This window comes from Scyliorhinus torazame, chromosome 18 (assembly GCF_047496885.1).
Source record: "Scyliorhinus torazame isolate Kashiwa2021f chromosome 18, sScyTor2.1, whole genome shotgun sequence".
Taxonomy (NCBI): Eukaryota; Metazoa; Chordata; class Chondrichthyes; order Carcharhiniformes; family Scyliorhinidae; genus Scyliorhinus; species Scyliorhinus torazame.
Window position 1 is genome coordinate 166177149 of NC_092724.1, and position 16335 is coordinate 166193483.

Consider the following 16335-nt stretch of genomic DNA (forward strand, 5'->3'; position numbering starts at 1 on the left):
GTAACACTGCCTAACATTGCTGAATTTGAGAGATCTATTACCAGGTTGAGGGTTAGTTTCATACTGCTCCTGAAGTCATCTTCCTTGGGCCTACATTGTCCATAGAAATATCCTTCAATCAAGTATGCTGGGTTGGATTTGAACCCAAGGGCAATGTGCAGTATTCCAACCAATGCCCCAGACAACACAATGCAGAGAGGGAATGCAAAGCAACACTGATTACCAAGAAGAGGGCATTTTAAAGTGCTGCTTTTGGATGGGAGGCAAGGTTTAGGGTGTTAAAATGGTTTTGAGGGAGATTATTTGTCTGGCTTCACTATAAAATTGATACCATCACCAATTTAGATTGCTAAAAGGTAAAAAAAAAACAATTGCAGGAAACTTGACCGAATAAAAATAAAATCCAATTTATTCAGTCATTGTAAATCAAGGGGCCCAGAATGAATCCATTTCCAGTTTCTATGATGTGAGAACGCAGGTCCCATTACACAAATTAGTTCAGAGCTGCAGAAACACAATCAAGAAAACAACAGCCTTCTTTGATTACATATATATATTTTTCTTGTACAAAGTTACATTCTGAACCACAAAGGTTCATTAATAATATGTAATAAATACTGAAATGGCTACACTGGAATATGAGCTATTCAAGCTCACCATAATGAAGCCTTGGGTTTCAACAGAGAGCAATTCAACGCCGGAGCATTCCGTTTTCAAATTACAGAGCAATTAAAATACAAGATAAAGTGTCTAAAGAGGTCAACTTACAAAAAAAATACAGACCATAAAATTTGTATTTTTTTTAAAAATATGCTTAGAGAGACGCAAATGTTCCTTTCTCAACAAAACTGTCAATATAATTAAAGCACTTCTGTTAGAGAAAAGAAGCCATTTTAGTAGTGTGTATAAAATGATGCTGAGGTGCAGTACAGGTTGTTAATGTTCCCTGTCAAGTGTCCAGAGTTTTCTACAATAAATTTCAAGAAAGAAAACTGAACCGGATGATATTCCCCTAAACACCACAAGGCTCTAAAACAAGACTGACTGATGGACTGTTCCCCCCGCCCCCCCCCCCCTCTCCCTACCAATCATTTGACACGAGTGCTACTCCGGGTTAATATCCTTTGGTAACCGTGATAACACCCACACAGAAATAAATAGCTTTCTTTATAATCATTGCAAATACAAATTAGTTCTTTAGAATAGTGTTAGCATAATAACCCTTAAGAACTAACACCTGTTGTTTTACTAAGGCAGCCTAAGTTCTTTGAAGTGAAGTGACTATGTTCAGCAAGCGCCGTCTTTTAACAGTAGGATGACCCTGTAAAAAGGACAAGGACAGAAGAGCAGCTCAGAGATGCTTAGCGCCTGCTCTGAACTCACCATGCAAACTGAGGAACTATGGTGAAGAACTGCTCAAACACTCTGCGGTGAAGAAATTAAACAAAAATAAACCAAAATAAAACAACATGCAAGGTTTTCATGTAACTCAGTCATTCTGTCATGAAGTTGTATAATTCAGTCATCGTTGAACATGACCTGCCACACAATTAAGTGACTTCTCTCTGCTTTGGCCAGTGAGGGCTGAATCTGTAGAGTCTCCCTGAGCTCCTCGGTCTCTTCACTCTCATCACCTAAAGGGAACAACATACATCATGACGTATGAAGATAACAAGAAGCATTTGTTCATCCTACTCCACAGAAGCCGGCCATTCAGTCATTTTATCTGTACCAGTACTCTGAAAGACCCCTCGGATTAGTTCCACCCCACCCACGCTGCTCTTTCCTCACAGCCATAGAAATATTTCCCCTACTAGTAGGTATCCAATTCCCTGTGGAAAGTTACCACTCAATCTGTTTCCACCATTCTTGGATAGTGAGTTCGAGATGAGAAACATTCAGCGCAGACGTCTCATTGCTTTTTAAAAATAAATTGTGTGTATTGATTTGGAACCCATACAGGATACAGCTTCTCAGAATAGCACTGGCGAATGCCATAGGAAGCCAATACCCCACCTGCCAAATGAACACTAACCCAATTGGTTACCATATTACACTGGCTGGCGTGGGTGGATGGGAGGGAAGGGGGAGGGGAGAATTTTTAGTTCTGCCTATCAGCAGATTCTGATACAAGACAGTGGGTAGAGTCAAAGCAGCTCAGCATGGATGAGGGAGATTTGATCAGCGCCACCAGCTCACCTTTCCGCAGATACCTACAGTTTCTGACAGTATCTTTTTGGACACCAAGGAAATAGATACACCAAGGGGTAGGTCACATGCTACTTTTTTTGCTCAACCACACTGCCTTTTGAACAATGCACGTTTTTGCCTCCACTCTCAGGCTCAAAGACTATTCCAGATATTAGAGAGAGGGAGAGGGAAAGAGCTTTCCTCACATCAGTCCGATTCTCCTCCAGATTTAACATTTGCAGCCTATTCACTATTTTATATTTCTCTGTTGTGTCCTCTTACTCCTCACACTGTGCCTTGCATGGATCACAAAGTCCCTTTAGTTTTTCTCCTTTTGAGACCAAATCATTTCTCTAACTGTTCTTGAACGGAGTTCTCGATGGTCAAATTCAGATCAGGGTTCTTCTTTACACTTTACAAGGTTTGGGTGTTTACCCTGTGCCTTGGTGACTAGGTATAGGCTGCTCAGAGCAATGTACAGCTTCAATAGGATGGCCTCAGACCGCTGATCGAGATAGCCCCCCGCATTCTGTCTGATGAGTTCTTTACTAACATTCTCCAATTGGTAGTCTGGTTCTTTTTCATGCGTAGTATTAAAGTTTGTACCTGTGGCAGTTTGTGCAGCAAGCTCCTCACTCAAACCCACCAGCTTGACAGTCATCTGAAGTTGCCCCCACACACCCACCAGCAGATGAGATGTGACGGAGGCCTGGGTTCATGTACCAGCTATTCCATAGGAATTGGAGTAGGGCATTCAGCCCGAGCCTGTCCTGCCGTTCAATGAGGTCATGGCTGATCTGTGACCTAATTCCATATACCTGGCTTGGGCACACCCTTTAATATCCTTGCTTAACAGAAATTCTATCTCAGATTTAAAATTAACAACTGTTCTCGCATGAATTGCTGTTTGTGGGAGAGAGTTCCAAACTTCCACCACCCTTTGAGTGAAGAAGTTCTTCCTAACATCGCTCCTGAACAGTTTGGCCCTACTTTTTAGACAATGTTCCCTAGCTTCAGAATCTCCAACCAGTGGAAATAGTTTATTTCTACCTACCCACCTTTTCCTGTTAATATCTTGAATACCCACTTCCCCAGCCTAGTAAAGTGTACTAAATGGGGGATTCAATAGAACTCTGCTATTCTATTAAGGTACGGCAGACAAATGGAACATTTCCCATAATGAAGTTCATATTTATATGAAGCAGTAAATATGCAATATCCTCACCCATCCTGAAGTCAATGTATCCCTCGCCACCGCTCATAACCAGCACCCATCTCACTGGCTGTTGGCTGGATCCATCTGATACAGAGGCTCCCAATTTTTCAAACGGGTATTCAACATCACCAAACGATATACCTAGAGCACGACCAAACAAGGGTTAAAATATTTTAACACCAGCAAAGATCACTTTTGCTTTTCAAAGACGCATCTATCCTATATTCTTCTCTATGTAATAACTGTTAGCAGGAATGCAGTGGAAACCTGCACTGGCTCAGTCCTAACTGACTGATTGATAGGGAGACATGCTTCACCAGAAAAACAGTCCTCTAGAGATGCAGTATTCTGCTTCAACAAGGCACGCACAAAACATTAGCTCACAGATTGTGGCAAAAATCCAACCTAAACTGAGACTGGGGCCTGAACATAACTCCTCCGAACAGGATGTCCTGCTACCGTTAACAACAATATTCTTCTAAAGTAAAAGGCACAATGTGGCCACATTTCACCAGCAGTTTCAGCAGGAATCTAATCACTCCTTTACAGCAGCACAGGATAAAAGTCGTTTTTAGACCTCCAGCTCTGATATATCTGGAATCAAAACATTGAACTTGAGAATGCAACCTTCCATGATAGATCCCTGATTTCCCCTTTCTTTTATTTTATGCCGTTATCATTTTAGATCCACGAGTTATTAATGGACATGTGTCTTTAAGTCAAGCAGCACAGAGAATAAGGAATTCAGAAGTTACAGGAGAAAACACTCTGCTAGTCTGAACAGGAGCTTCAGAAATTTCGACACAAGAGAGCAGTTTGGGGTGGGGTGGGGTAGGACTCGGTTTGATTGATTGATTGGTGGCTAATGAATTGGCCAAAAGGCCATACTCTGCTTGGTAACAGGTGGTGATTGGATCCTATCCCAGTGGAGTCCCAAGGAGCATAGTTTGGCTCCTGAAAGCACAGGGACAAGGACTCTCGCTCTCCTCTGTGTTCTCTCCAGAAAGGCTGTGAGTACTGTATTCTGAAATTACAGAGACCTGAATTAATCTACAGTAAAACCTCAGACTGAAAGCAAAGTTTGAAGAGGAAGGTGTTCGAAATCACCATCTGAAACAAGGACCCTTTCTTTCCTTTATACCCCTTTCCCCCCCTGTTTGTCCATCTTCTGTGTATACTATATATATAATATATATCAGAGATAGAGAGTGTGGGGGGGGGGGGATAATTAAAGTGGGGAATTAGTTAATAATTAACCAGTTGTATTTGCTGCATATTTCATTACAATTTTTGTTACAAATAAAAAGTAATTGTGTTTACAATTACAAACCTGATGACTGTAATTATTGGGCAGCCCAGAGTCAAAGACTTGGGTATTTTTCGAACAATTGTTAGTTAATTCACTTGTGTTGTGACTCTGGGTCAAGCAGGCTGGACTTGACCGTGTACTAACCCAGGGTATCTTAACAGGAAGAAAGGTCAAAGGAGTGGTTAAAAATTGGCGGCACGGTGACGCAGTGGTTATCACTGCTGCCTCATGGTCCCTAGGACCCAGGTTCGATCCCGGATCACTGCCTGCATGGAGTTTGCACATTCTCCCCGTGTCTGTGTGGGTCTCACCCTCACAACCCAAAGATGTGCAGGGTACGCTGATTAGCCACGCTAAAGTGCCCCTTTAAAAAAATTGTTACGGTTAAAGGAGAATACATTAATTCACAAATAAATGGCAGTTTAATTCAATAGTTAGATTGACTCAGTTGCTAACATACTCAATATGTACAACTCCAGAACATAAGCACACAATTTGGACTGGAATTTCCATGTAGTAGTGAGAGCTCTGCATTGTCAGAGGTGCTATTTTTCAGATAAAACATTAAACCAAAGCCCCATCTGGCTGTTTCAGTAGTATAGCTGGATACTGACGATCCCATGATACTCTTCAGCAGAAGGAAGTTCTGTCCCAGTGTGTCCTGGCCAACATTCCTCCGTCAATCAACTCCAAGAAAAACAGATTAACTATTGCGTCTGAGACGTGCACAGTGATTTGTTTGTCTTCACAAACGTATTCACAGAATGTGAGCAATACTGTCAAAGTCTGTATTTATTGTCCATGTCTTTACATTACTGGTCACACAACATAACCACTGGAAAGAAATTTGTAACACTGTTCAGGTTTTAAATAAAAGTATTTTCCTTAATCGAATATAACAAACATGACTTCATAAATAAGAATTAGATTTGCCAATCATCATGTCCCAGAGTGTAATTCCCATCTGAAATTCAATAAAGAACCTAGTTTAGGGAGTCTGTGTGGGTAAAGGCTGCTCTGAAACTGCTCACCTGGAACGGCTACAAAGAACTTCACAGCATCCCGGTGTCCGTGGAAACATAGCTGAGCATGTGCCATAGAGCAGTACGGTATAAATGTGCCAGGGGTGATCTTGTCACTGTTTTCATCGCCATAGACACGGATGACATTTCCGGGACGGTTTCCTGTTCCCCCTGATGCCTTATTGGCTGGAGAAAGAGAGCACGTGGTAAATGACAACTAGTTCAGTGACAAACTAAGAAGATTCCTGGAGAAAATCATGACATATATACAAAAAAAACAGCCTCTAGCATGGCAGTGTTGGCTGAAGCTGAAGCAAAATGGAAAAGGTGTTAAAGTAACTTTAGGAAGACAGTGCCAGTTCAGGAAAGATTGGGGTAAAATAAATCGACGGAGCATGCTCGGTTCGGGACTATGTCAGGCAGACATGGGTAATGGAGTGTGCTTAATGCTAATCTGCCACTTCTCTCCTGTCTATGAAAATTCTGATGACACTGGAGCTGTGACATTAAGAAAATTACATCTACTGGAATATTTGCAGCAAATATCATTGGATTCCGATCCATGAGATTTAAATAGTGGTAGCAGAAAAACTTCACTAAAAATGCTTTGTGAAGTTTTATTTTATAAACTGGTCTCTAACTTTAAAGTACTTTATTAAAATTAAAGTTTTAAATGAGTAATTTTGCAGTCAAGTAGAGGGAGTTTCAAACTTCTGTGCCTATGCACAGTGGTTACCATTGTACAGCAATCAGTTGATGGGTAAGCTTCTACATCATCTCAGGGAAAGTATAGTGTTTGGTTATATCAGACTTCCTATCCCAGCTGTAAGTTCTAACCCATGGACTATAGGTATTAACCTTCGACACTGCAAATTTCACAAAGCATGTGAAGAATTCAAATCCATTTACAATGAGCACCCATTTAGCCAGTTTGAACAGGTCAAGCTTATCCCTGTGCAAGCTAATTCATGAAGCTTCAACCCATTAACTGGTTAACCTGTTTCGAAGCTTGCAACGTTCTATAGTATTAACTCCATCATCCTGACCTACTCAATTCCACATTTGAAACAAATGCTGTTTGTAGTGTTGAACAGAAGACTCAGTGTTCTGCCAGGAATCAAATCTAATCACATGGGTACAAATTGTTCTGTATTTTCAAGGCAAGGTGTACCTTTGCTGAGAAAGGAAAGCTCTCTTTTTGCCCAGGTTTGTGTAGATTAGCGTAAAAAAACAAACTGGCTTCCAAGTGTTAACCCACACCTCAGACAATTCCTGCTGAAGTAGTGCATCTTTGTCACATCTTGGACTCGGCAATCCGATAGCACCTCCACCACACCCTCTCCATTTCAAATTGTCCCGGCTGAATGCATTAAAATTAGACCAGACTCTACACTTCACAAACTTTCAAACAGCATAATTTCTGTTTAGGCTGGATTCAGAACTAGGTTCTGGGGTGTGAAGAGGGCTGAATGATGCGCACCATGATACCCCAGTTTTACTGACACCAAAAGCTGTGCAACAGTAGGAATTTGGCTTCCAAATATAAAATATCTAGGCAAAATAAACATTTGAGGTAGATTTTCAACAGACACATTAGCACTCTGGATGAACGTGCCCACAGAGAGCGTTACTATTGAACTGCTCCCAGAGGCGGGCAGTTCCTGCTTGCAAGATGATAAAAAATTGTCAGCACTTTATTCATGTGATTCAAGGGTCAGAATCCAACTTCCTTTTTTCATATATAAAAATACATTGTAAAAAGGCAGGTGAAATGCTGAAATAAAGGGCCCAATTTTAGCCCATTCAAAGCCCATCCATCTACATAGAGTTAAAATCAGGTTCACTGTCCTGGTCAATCTGAGAATAATCACAGTAAGAAGTCTTACAACACCAGGTTAAAGTCCAACAGGTTTGTTTCGATGTCACTAGCTTTCGGAGCGCTGCTCCTTCCTCAGTTGAATGAAGGGGTATGTTCCAGAAACATATATATATATATATATATATATATATATAGAGACAGATTCAAAGATGCCAGACAATGCTTGGAATACGAGCAGTAGCAGGTGATTAAATCTTTACAGATCCAGAGATGGGGTAACCCCAGGTTAAAGAGGTGTGAATTGTGTCAAGCCAGGACAGTTGGTAGGATTTCGCAGGCCAGATGGTGGGGGATGAATGTAATGCGACATGAATCCCAGGTCCCGGTTGAGGCCACACTCATGTGTGCGGAACATCAATGGAAAATACGGAAAATGAATGGACATCGTGCGACAATCACCAGGCAGGAATGTTCCCTTCCAGTCGGGGAACACTTCAGCAGTCAAGGGCATTCAGCCTCTGATCTCCAGGTAAGCCTTCTCCAAGGCGGCCTTCAGGACGCGCGACAATGCAGAATCGCCGAGCAGAAGCTTATAGCCAAGTTCCGCACACATGAGTGCGCCCTCAACCGGGACCTGGGATTCATGTCGCATTACATTCATCCCCCACCATCTGGCCTGCGAAATCCTACCAACTGTCCTGGCTTGGTACAATTCACACCTCTTTAACCTGGGGTTACCCCATCTCTGGATCTGTAAAGATTTAATCACCTGCTAATGCTCGCATTCCAAGCATTGTCTGGCATCTTTGAATCTGTCTATATATATGTTTCTGGAACATGCCTCTTCATTCACCTGAGGAAGGAGCAGCGCTCCGAAAGCGAGTGACATCAAAACAAACCTGTTGGACTTTAACCTGGTGTTGTAAAACTTCTTACTGTGCTCACCCCAGTCCAACGCCGGCATCTCCACATCATGAGAATAATCAGATTGCAAGTATCCAACTTCAATGTTATTGGTTGCATAACACAGGTTATGTGTTTTGGTGGGGGTACTGGGTTACGATAATAGGGTGGAGGTGTGGGCTTGGGTAGGATGCTCTTTCCAAGGGCCGGTGCCTCCTTCTGTACTGTCAATTCTATGAAAGGCTATGTGGGTTTAGCTGCAAAAAAAGAAAAACAACTTGGTTCTTGTTCCGAACAGAAAAATACCAACCCTATTCTTTCACAACTGGGTTAAATTTTGATGAAAAGGCTGAACATTAGACACATTCTCCATACCTATGGCCACATGGGTGTTTTTTTAAACATTAGTAAATGGAACAGAGAGTCATTACAGATAAAGAAATGAAACACAGGCAGCAGTGTTTGCACAGCTTCAGTGAGGAGACATGGAAATGACAGTCCTCAAGACAAAATGAAAGGTCCCTCAGAGCTGGGGAAGGGAACATGGGTACTTAGGCTATTGTGACCATCCAGCAAACATACATACTGCCGCATTGCAGTGACCAGCATCAGGATAAACATTCAGACAGAGAGAAATAAAAACAGGAAGGCAAACATTATAAATAAAAGTTGGATATAAACTGCGTTGACTGGCTAAAGCAGCCCGAAAGAGAAAGATTCCGATGGTTTGATCTGCACTTACCCCTCAGACCCAGTAACCGTCCCTGGTGGAGGACTACAGCTATAGTGAGAAGAGGTGGCAAAGGGGGAGTGGACAAGTATGACAGTAGAGGAAAAGGATTAATAAGAACCTACTACTCTTGCATCTCAAACCTGTAGTTTTCTTTTAAAATTTATAGACAGTGCAAGAACAGAATCTGTTGTTATAAAAACTTTTCAAAGATGTTAAACCAACTGTGGTCATGGTAGCTGGAGGAGCTGGAAGATTCATTCAAAACAACAATTGCTTCCAGCCCCAATAAAACTACATCAAATCCATGCGGCACGATACATTCCGACTGACTGGCTTAAAGACCTGAATGTATCAGAGAATTAAGATGGTGCACACTAGTTCACCAACAGGCAACTATGCCAGTCTTATTCCAATGCAAAGACTGTGGGCTGCAACGCAATCTTTAGCAAGCTCCAGATTACTGCTTCGGAATGGCTGCTCAGTCTATTTGGAAAAGTAACAATGTCACTAAAACTTCAACCTCACTGAATCTGGTGAATATGTTGTCAGGTTGAGAGAAAAGCAACGGCATCATCTCCTCCCAGGTTTCTGAAACCAAACATCATTCCTTTATGATACAAAGAGAAAATTGTGGACATATTCAGCAGCTCTGGCAGCATCTGTGGAGAAATATTTTGGGTAGATGACCTTTTGTCAGAACTGAGAGTACTTAGAGATGCAACAGTTCTTGAGCAAGGCAGGGAAAGAACCAAACCAAATTTATAAAAGAAATTAACTACAGAATGGTTACAGCACGGTCATGTCCGTGCTGGCTCTCTGCAAGAACAAATCATCTAATCCACTCCCACTTCCCTGTAGCCCTGCAAATTTCACTCTTCAATGCTTATTGTGATGAATGCAGAAATGTCAGATATATTATTTGACGCAGTCAGGGTTAAGAGCCTGGGCAAGTGTGTGCGACTGCTGCAGCCATGTTTTTAAAAATCCGGGTTTGAAAGACAGCAAGGCTTTTTAGAGCCAGAGGTGCAATTAAAGCATCATAAATGTTTGGGCTAATGGACTTTTATTTTAAATTGAGGGTTCCCTGGGGAGTAGATAATTAGAGACATTGTGTTCAGCTTAGTGAGATGTAGCAGTTAATGGGAGGAGCCAGGGACTGAAGCAGTCAGATGTTGAGGTTTTTGGCTGGAAGAGGAGCCGAGAAGGTTTCTGAAGAAATACAGCCAGAGATTCTGCATTATTCTGACAGGGAGTCAGGTCTCTTTCTTTCAAGATGTCCCAAAATATCTCTCTTTCTCAAAGGTGTGTGTCCAAGACATTTCTTTACAGCCAGGATTCCTGAGTCTGCTAACTGTATTTAAAAGTGGATTGTGATTTGAGATGGTTTCGATGTTTGAGTGGAAATAAAGATAGCAGTTAGGTAGAATGCTCTTTCATAGGATCAATGCAGACTCAATGGGCCAAATAGCCTCCTTCTGCACTGTAGGAATTCTATGGGTTCTAACCAGGCAGGGTTTCTTGTGCTTAACAAAGAAAGAGGTTAAGCTTTATTGTGCTTAACAGGTCTAAGTATTGGTCCTGTAGAAAGTGTGTCTGGGGAATTGGTCCCCAGTAGGATTATGGCGGATGAATTAAACAGGTATTTTGCATCAGTCTTCATTATACAAGACACCAGTAACATCCCAGAAATAGCTGCAAATCAGGAAATGGAAGGGAGGAAGGAACTCAGGAAAAATACAATCATCAGGGAAGTGGTATTGAGCAAATTGTTGGGTCTGCGGGCTGACAAATCCCCTGGTCCAGATGAACCTCACCCTAAAGTAAAGAAGTGGCTAATGAGAAATGCACTGGTTTTAATTTTCCAAAATTCCCTAGATTCGAGAAAGGTCCCATTAGATTGCAAATGGAACTCCTTTATTCAAAAAAAGGGAGGGAAATGGGAATCATGAAACTACAAGCCACTTAGCCGTACATCTGCCATTGGGAAAATGTTAGAAGCTGCTATTCAAGACGTTATAGCAGGGTACTTGAAAAGATTCAAGGTAATCAGGCAGAGTCAACCTGATTCTGTGAAAGGGAAATTATGTTTAACCTATTTATTGGATTTCTTTGAGCGGTCACATATGCAGTGGATAAAGGGAAACTGGTGGATATACTGTACTTAGTTTTCCAGAAGGCATTTGATAAGGTGCCATGTCAAAGGTTATTGCGTAAAACAAAAGCGTAGGGAGTAACATATTGGCATGGATTGAAGATTGGCTAGCTACCAGGAAACAGTTGGCATAAATGGGTCTTTTTCTGGTTGGCAGGACATGACGAGTGATGAGCCACAGGATCAGTACCATGGCCTCAACTTTTTACAATTTATATAAATGACTTGGATGAAGGGACTGGGTTGCTAAATTCGCTGATGACACAAAGATAGGTAGGAAAGTAAAATGTGAATAGGATGCAAGCAGGTTACAAAGGGATATAGATACATTATGTGAATGGGCAAAAGTCTGGCAAATGGAGTATAATATTGAAAGATGTGAAATTGTCCATTTTGGCAGGAAGGATTAAAAAAATATCTAAATGGTGATAGATTTCAGAACTCTGACGTGCAGAGGAATCGGGATGTCCTAGTGTGTGAATCACTAAAGCTAATATACAGGTACAGCAAATAATTGGGAAAGCTAATAAATGTTATTGTTTATTATGAGGGAAATAGATTACAAACGTAGGGAGGTTATGCTTCAGTTGTACAAGGCACTAATGTGACCACAACTGGAGTATCGCGCACAATATTATATTTGTCTCCTTATTCAAGGAAAGATGTAAATGTGTTAGAAACAGCTCAAAGAAGATTTACTAGACCAATGCCAGGAATGGGCAGGTTGGGTAATGAGGAAAGGTTTGGGAGGTTAGGCTTAAAATGGATAGAAAGCTGGTTAGCAGACAGGAAGCAAAAATATAAATGGAATAGAACATAGAACATATAGCGCAGAAGGCCATTTGGCCCATCAAGTCTGCACCGACCCACTTAAGGCCTCACTTCCACCCTATCCCCGTAACCCAATGACCCCTCCTAACCTTTTGGACACTAAGGGCAATTTAGCATTGCCAATCCACCTACCCTGCACGTCTTTGGACTGAATAAATGGGTCTTTTTCAGATTGGCAGGTGACTAGTGGGGTACCGCAGGGATCTGTGCTCGGACCCCAACTGTTCACATTATATATTCATGATTTGAGGGAACTAAATGTATTATCTCCAAATTTGCAGATCATACAAAATTGGGAGGGAGGTTGAGCTTTGAGGAGGATGCAGAGATGCTTCAGCGGGATTTGAACAAGCTGAGTTAGTGTGCATATGCATGGCAGATGCAGAATAATGTGAGGTTATCCACTCTCGTAGCGAAAAAAAGGAAGACAGATTATTATTTGAATGGGTGTAAATTGAAAGAGGTGGATACTCAGCGAGACATTAGTGTCCCCGTGCATCAGTCACTGAAAGTAAGTGCGCAGGTACAGCAGGCAGTAAAGAAGGTAAATGGCATGCTGGCCTTCATAGCGAGAGGATTTGAGTATAGGAATAGAGATGTTTCACTGCAATTGTAAAGGACATTGGTGAGGCCACACCTGGAGTATTGTGGGCAGTTTTGGTGTCCTTACCTGAGGAAGGATGTTCTTGCTATGGAGGGAGTGCAGCGAAGGTTTACCAGGCTGGGGTGGCGGGACTGTCATATGAGGAGAGACTAAATCGGTTAGGATTATATTCATTGGAGTTTAGAAGAGTGAGAGGGGATCTCATAGAAACTTACAAAATTCTAACAGGATTAGACAGGGTAGATCCAGAAAGAATGTTCCCGATGGTGGGGAGTCCAGAACTAGGGGTCAGTTTGAGGATAAGGGGCAAACCTTTTAGGACTGAGGTGAGGAGAAATTTCTTCACCCAGAGAGTGGTGAATGTGTGGAATTCGCTACCACAGAAAGTAGTTGAGGCCAAAACATTGTGGAATTTCAAGAAGGAATTAGATACAGCTCTTGGCCCTTGAAGTTAAAGGAATTGAGGGATATCGAACATGATCACAATAAATGACGGAGGAAGCTTAAAGGGCCGAATGGCCTCCTTCTGCTTCTATTTTCAATGTCTGTTTCTGTATATTCACTGGACTTTAGAAGAGTAAGAGGCGATTTGATCAAAACCTTTAAGATCCTGAAGGGTATTGACAGGGTGGATGTGAAGAGGATATTTCCTCTTGTGGGAAAATCTAGATCTAGGGAGTTACTGTTTAAAAATCAGGGGTTGCTCATTTAAGACAGAGATGAAGGGAAATATTTTCTCTGAGGGTCATGATTCTCTGAAACTCTCTTCCTCAAAAGATAGTGGAAGCATAGTGACTATTTTTAAAGCAGAGCTGGATAGTTCTTGATTAACAAGGGGGTAAAGGTTATCACACAATTGAAGTGCACGCATGCACACCAATAGATGATGGGGGCCATTATTTTTCAATGAAGAGTCCAGAGAAATAAAAGGGATACACAGTCTGTAGTTTGGTGATTCGACTGGCTTCAGGCTGAATTCGAAGATCTTGTGACATTCTTTTGTTGACCCCGATATTTTGGAATAAAATATGTAGATGGCTGATTTGGCTGTTCCCCTGGATCCATTGATTTGAACATGGTCATCCCTAGTGCATTCCCCCTTGTAACTTTATCAGTTCATGTCTGTAAATTCTCTTTCTCTGCCAGTGTCCCATTGTTCAATTGATTGGATTTGGCATATTCGCATTGTAGCTTGATAAATTCATGTCTGGGAACCTCCATGTTGAACTGAAAGTGGCTATTGTAACACCACTGTTTAAGAAGGGAGGAAGGCAGAAGACGGGAAATTATAGGCTGGTTAGCCTGACTTTGGTCATTGGTAAGATTTTAGAGGCCATTGTTAAAGATGAAAACGCAAAGCACTTGGAAGTGCATGATAAAATAAGACTGAGTCAGCATGGCTTTGTCAAGGGGAGGTCATGTCTGATAAGTCTGTTCGAGTTCTTTGAGGAAGTAACAAGGAAGTTAGACAAAGGAGAACCAGTGGATGTGATTTATTTAGATTATCAGAAGGCCATTGACAAGGTGCCACGTAGGAGACTGTTAAATAAGTTCAGAGCCCATGGTGTTCAGGGTAAGATCCTGGCATGGATAGAGGATTGGCTGGCTGGCAGAGGGTGGGGATAAAGGTTTTTTTTTTCAGGATGGCAACCGGTGACTAGTGGTGTACCTCAGGGGTCGGTGCTGGGACCACAACTTTTTACAATATACATTAATGATCTAGAAGAAGTGACTGAAGGCTCTGTTGCTAGGTTTGCAGATGATACAAAGGTATGTAGAGGGACAGGTAGTATTGAGGAAGCAGGGTGGCTGCAGAAGAATTTGGACAGGCTAGGAGAGTGGGCAATGAAGTGGCAGGTGGAATACAATGTAGAAAAATGTGAGGTGATGCACTTTGGAAGGAGGAATGGAGGCATAGACTATTTTCTAAATGGGGAAATGCTTAGGAAATCAGAAGCACAAAGGGACTTGGGAGTCTTTGTTCACGATTCTCTTAAGGTTAACGTGCAGGTTCAGTCGGCAGTTAAGAAGGCAAATGCAATGTTAGCATTCATGTCAAGAGGGCTAAAATATGAGACCAGGGATGTACTTCTGAGGCTGTATAAGGCTCTGGTCAGACCCCATTTGGAGTACTGTGAGCAGTTTGGGCCCTGTATCGAAGGAAGGATGTACTGGCCTTGGAAAGGGTCCGGAGGAGGTTCACAAGAATGATCTCTGGAATGATTAGTTTGTTGTATGAGGAACGGTTGAGGACTCTGGGTATGTACTCGTTGGAGTTTAGAAGGATGAGAGGGGATCTTATTGAAACTTACAGGATACTGCGAGGCCTGGATAGAGTGGATGGCGAGAGGATGTTTCCACTTCTAGGAACAACTAGAAGCAGAGGACACCATCTCAGACTAAAGGGACGATCCTGTAAAACAGAGATGAGGAGGAATTTCTCCAGCCAGAGGGTGGTGAATCTGTGGAACTCTTTGCCGCAGACGGCTGTGGAGGCCAAATCAGAGTGTCTTTAAGACAGAGATAGATTAATAAGGGGATCAGGGGTTATGGGGAGAAGGGAGGAGAATGGGGATGAGAAAATATCAGCCATGATTGAATGGCGGAGCAGACTCGATGGGCCGAGTGGCCAAATTCTGTTCTTATGCCTTATGGTCTAATATTTCAGATTGTTTTTTTTCTTTTCTTTTATAAATTTAGAGTACCCAATTAATTTTTTGCAATTAAGGGGTAATTTAAGTGTGTTCAATCCACCTACCCTGCACATCTTTGGGTTGTGGGGGCTAAACCCACGCAAACATGGGGAGAATGTGCAAACTCCACACTGACAGTGACCCAGAGCCGGGATCGAACCTGGGACCTCGGCGCCGTGAGGCTGCAGGGCTAACCCACTGCGCCACTGTGCTGCCATATATCTCAGATTGTTAATGGAGACAGGATATGTGGCTCACTGATATTCCTGTGAGGCTATCGTCCTTGATAAGTCTTTGTAACCCACCAAGTTTGAGACACTGTGTCTGTAATGTGGAGAGTACAGGGATGAAAATGGGGTAACCATCTTCATTGAGAACTCAAGTCACAATTGTAGTTTGTGTTTTCAAAAAGTCTGTTTTTAAAAGTTCAGTTCAGTGTTCTAGTAAGTGGATTAAAAATCATTACTTGGCACAAGGCATGTTTTGTTGACATAATTGAACTCTCCTCTAGCACACACTCAGCATTCCAGATTCAAACCATTCTCGGTGTAAACCATTCTCATGACACGGTTGGTTCTTTTACCAATCACTTTAAATTGGTGCCCTGTGGTTCTCCATCCTTCCATCAATGGGAATAGTTTTGCCTTCTCGGTTTCTCTCTTCAGTTACTGCCAGTCATGCTGAGTATTTCTAGTATCTTCTGAGTCTATTTCAAATTTACACCATCTGCAGTCTTATTCATTTGCACATTATTTACATGTGAAGATTAATAGCTTTTAATTAAAAATAAAATGTTTCTTTGTAAATAATAAAATGGTTATGTGGCACAAAAAGTGGAACTCTGTCAACATTTCCTAATCCAC

General features: G+C 41.9%; 1 protein-coding gene across 10 annotated transcripts in view; it reads right to left on the reverse strand.

Annotated features, from left to right (window-relative positions):
* Nucleotides 1–391: 391 nt before the first annotated feature.
* The window catches only part of LOC140395721 (C-Jun-amino-terminal kinase-interacting protein 4-like), a 272454-nt gene continuing 256510 nt past the window's right edge, over nucleotides 392–16335 (reverse strand). For 6 of the 10 annotated variants that reach the window (XM_072483849.1, XM_072483853.1, XM_072483852.1 and 3 more), the window contains 4 exons: nucleotides 9202–9240; nucleotides 5747–5923; nucleotides 3416–3547; nucleotides 392–1634 (listed from right to left, as the gene is read on the reverse strand). In XM_072483849.1, the coding sequence (XP_072339950.1) occupies nucleotides 1519–1634; nucleotides 3416–3547; nucleotides 5747–5923; nucleotides 9202–9240 (464 nt within the window). In that variant the 3' untranslated portion in view covers nucleotides 392–1518. The remainder of the gene's footprint in view (nucleotides 1635–3415; nucleotides 3548–5746; nucleotides 5924–9201; nucleotides 9241–16335) is intronic. The other 4 variants (XM_072483857.1, XM_072483851.1, XM_072483858.1 and 1 more) reach the window with 2 other exon arrangements.